The following is a 4285-nucleotide window of genomic DNA, read 5'->3' as shown; positions in this document are numbered from 1 at the left end:
TGTACTATATTTTTGCTCTGGAAAATATTATGGGAGTTGATTGCTTTTTGAGGGTATGGGTGTGTTTGTGTGGGTGATTATGTATGGGTGATAATTGGGTGCGTGTATGTTTGTGTGGGTGATTATGTATGGGTGATAATTGTGTGTTTGTGTGTGCGGAAGGGGAGAGGGTATGTAACAGGGGGAAAGGAGGGTCGGTTAATGTGTGTGTGTGTGTGTGTGTGTGTGTGTATGTGTGTGTGTGTGTGTGTGTGTGTGTGTGCTTTCATATACCCTGATACCGTTATGCGCTTGAAAGTATTTGAGAGGTATGCTTTTATACACCTTTTGGTTCTTGAATTTTTGATCAGTGGAATTGAAGAGAGCTTATTTTAGTGTACTCCTATGTGTCTGAGTGACTGTATGTTCAGCTCAAGTGCGCATTCCATACCCACTATTCTTATCAGCACCGAGCATGAATAACGCAGTACCACATGTGCACACGTGATTGATGCAACATATCAAATAACTCCACATGAAGGAATGCCTTGGCATAGATTCCTCCTTCTCCTCCTCCCATCTCATCAGCTCCTCTCTCTCCTATCGTGCTGCACCTTCTCTTATTCCTCACAACGCATCCTCTTCTCTCGCTTCTCATTTTCTTCTTCCTTTTCTCTATACCATTTCCTTCTTATCCTTCCTACTCACACACACTTCCTCCACAATTCCATCCTCTCCTCCTTTCTTACTCCTCACCCACACTTCCTCTCTTCCTCTGTGGCTCCTCCTACTCCTCTTCTTTCTCTTTTCCTTCTCTTCCTTCTTTCCTTGCACCTCACCCCCTTCTCCTTCCCTACCCCTCTCCTTTCCTCCTCACACACCTACAGCAATACATTCCACTAGGGTTATGAAGCATGACGAACGGTAGACCAATAGCGCCATTAGGTGAGCGCAATCGACTCCCAGGTAAGGAAGGGTGCTGGCGAGGGGCTGGGAGGTACTGGGGAACAGAGGGAGGTAGGGAGGGAGGGAGGGTCTTGGAGGGAGGATAGAGGAAAGGAGGAGTTGAGGAAAAGAAGGAGGGAGAGGAGGGGCAAGGAGATGGATGGAAGTAGGAGGGGGTTGAAGAGAGGGGGAGGAGTAGTGTTGACGAGGGTGGAGGAAAGGAGGTGTTGAGGAAAGGAAGGAGTGATGGGAGGAAGAGGAGGGGCAAGGAGGGGGATGGAGAAAGGGAGGAAGGGGAAGGGGGTTGAGTAGAGGAGGAGAGAGGAGGGAAGGAGGTGATGAAAAGAGGAAGAATGGGTGGAGAGGTATGAAGGAAAAGAGGGAGGGTTCTGAAGACTGAAGGGAAGCTGTTGGAGAGGAGAAGGGGTAGCTGTTTCAGAAGGAAATGAGTGGTGGGGATCGCTAAGAGGGAGGGAAAGGAGAGTGTTGGAGAGGAAAGGGTGAGGCAGGAGTTGAAATAAAGGGAGGGGGTGAAAGAGGGAGATAAGAAGGGTTTTGTTAGAAGGAAAGAAGAGGAGGGGCAAGGCGCAAGGGTGACAGAAAATAACAGAAAAAAGAGAAGAAGCGATAGAGAGGAAAAGAAGTTGAAGAAACGGAGGGAGGATGTTGGAGAAGAGATGAAAGAAGGATGGACAGGAGGAGGAGAAGGCGGTGAAGGCAGGGAGAAAGGGTGGAAAGGGGGAGAGAGGAACAGAAGGAAAGAAAGGGAAGGACGGGTGAAGAACTGAGGGCGAGAGGGCGATGGAGGAGGGAAGAAAGGAAGGGTGAAGGGTAGGAAGGCACTGGGGTGGAAGGGGGAAAAGGGAAGGGGGGGATAGTATATCATTAAGCTAAAGCATGCAGGCGACTGGATCTATATATATATATATTTTTTTTTTCAAAAGACATAAAAATCAGTTAAATAACTGTGGTGAAGCGATTTAGCACACACATGCATGCGAAATTTCGCATTTATCTGTGTGCAATTACTCGTGTTGTATTGACCGGCACATTTTAGTTCGTTATAATGCATTATGCAATCAATGTCTAATCCATCCAACGCATAACATTCATTTTACGTTCAATCATGTCTTTTGCGAAAAATCGCTTACAACTTTTTATACGATCAACGCTTTTTCAACCTTATTAACCAAATAAATGTGAGCATTTATTTTCCAAAACCATTGCGTATTAAGCTTTTACATTGCATAGTTCAGTGTGTCAATGGCATGGCAATGACCAAATTGCAGATATAATATGAACATTGTATATTCATATTAATTCGACGAACATGTATTTCAAACTGCAATCATTGTGTTACCTTCCATTTGTTATATTTTGCAAGAGAATATCAGTAGAATTTTAATAACTGCATTTTCGATATTGCATTCAAGACAATGTTACTCATTATACATACACACGCACACACAAACGCATTTATATATATGCATATATATATATATATATATATATATATATATATATATATATATATATATATGTATATATATATATATATATTATATATATATATATATATATATATATATATATATATATATATAATATATATACATACCGCATTTTCGATATTGCATTCAAGACAATGTTACTCATTATACATACACACACACACACAAACGCATTTATATATTTGCATAATATATATATATATATATATATATATAATATATATATATATATATATATATATACATATATATATATATATATATATATATATACACACATATGCATACATATATACATACATAAACACATACACAAACACACACACATACACACACACACTCACAGACACACACACACACACACACACACACACACACACACACACACACACACACACCTCTTTGTTTATATATATATATATATATATATATATATATATATATATATATATATATATATATATATTATATATATATATATATATATAATATATATATGATATATATAATATATATATATATATATATATATATATATATATAATATATATATATATAATTATATATATATATATATATATATATATATATATATATATATGTATATATATATGTATATATATATATATATATATATATATATACATATATATATATATATATATATATATATATATATATATATATATTTAGAAATACTTTCTCAAGCTTCATTGAATATATTCTGTGGATTTTATTTATGAGTCGGTAAAAAAATAAGTAAATATTGGAAATTCAGAAAATTATCTGAAAATTATTACTTTACGTTACAATTCCATATGTTTCTATCATAACTGCAGACGCCAATTTGAAAATTGAACAGCAGTTAGTTGGGGACATAAGACATAAGCACCCGAGCATCAAAACGCCATGTTGTGGAGATGAACAATAACGTCCCACACATCAGGTAGGAATGGCTCCAAGTGCACCTGGGGGAAGATTCCAAGGGGTAATGCAATACACAATGCTTTTCTCACACATGACTCTATGTAGGAGTCGGGCATTGGGAACGGTAGGCGCTTGCAGACAGGATACACTTTAGGAACACAAAATCGAATTAACTGTTGGGGATAAATTACTGCGGGGGTGTACTAGTGATCGAATTCTCTCCGCGGCGGCTGCATAGAGGAGCATAAATTAGTGGTTGAGTGATGGTAGTGACGATCGGCTTGCTATTCTCAGCCAATTCAGACTTTGGGGTCAAAGTCGTGCTGATGGGAACTGACCGCCTTATCGCACCATCCTACAGTTTAGAATACTTAGAATGGTTTTAATGATAAAAAAAAGATATAGGAGTAGAAATCAACAACAATTATGATGATGATGGTAATAATCACGATAATTCAGTGATGATGAAAATGAAAACGATAATCATAACCATTAACCCATATATTCCAGGAAAAATAAAAAAGGACAGTTTCAAAAAAATAATGCAATAATACTAACATTATTTGTTTCCCCTCTAATACTACTAAAGATAATAAAGATAATGTTGCTAATATTTATAGCAATACTACTGCTAATACATATAATAACAACAGTAAAAATAACAATGATGATGATAATAATAATAATAATAATGATAAAAAAAATAATAACAATATCAATAATTATAATAACAATACTAAAGATAGTAATAGTAATGATAAAACTAAAGGTAATAGTAAAACTAGAACAAGGTTACAGAACTAGAATAGGAAAACAAATCGAGAACACGAAAACAGAACAAGAACATTGCGACAGCACAAGAACAGGAGAACAAGAAAAGGAGCAGGAGAGAGCATGAACCAAGGCTGCCAACCCACCTCCTT

General features: G+C 36.7%; 1 protein-coding gene across 1 annotated transcript in view; it reads right to left on the bottom strand.

Moving 5' to 3' along the window:
- The window catches only part of LOC119573606 (nephrin-like), a 108726-nt gene extending 108210 nt beyond the window's left edge, over positions 1-516 (bottom strand). The window contains exons 1-2 of the mRNA XM_037920818.1: positions 435-516; positions 1-17 (exon numbers count right to left, since the gene is read on the bottom strand). The exon at positions 1-17 is cut by the window's left edge and continues 55 nt beyond it. Of these exons, the coding sequence (XP_037776746.1) occupies positions 1-17; positions 435-516 (99 nt within the window). The remainder of the gene's footprint in view (positions 18-434) is intronic.
- Positions 517-4285: the final 3769 nt, after the last annotated feature.

The sequence above is a fragment of the Penaeus monodon genome, chromosome 5 (genome assembly GCF_015228065.2).
Source record: "Penaeus monodon isolate SGIC_2016 chromosome 5, NSTDA_Pmon_1, whole genome shotgun sequence".
Classification (NCBI taxonomy): domain Eukaryota; kingdom Metazoa; phylum Arthropoda; class Malacostraca; order Decapoda; family Penaeidae; genus Penaeus; species Penaeus monodon.
Note: the sequence above shows the minus strand (reverse complement) of the source record. Positions and strands in the feature narration are given on the sequence as shown.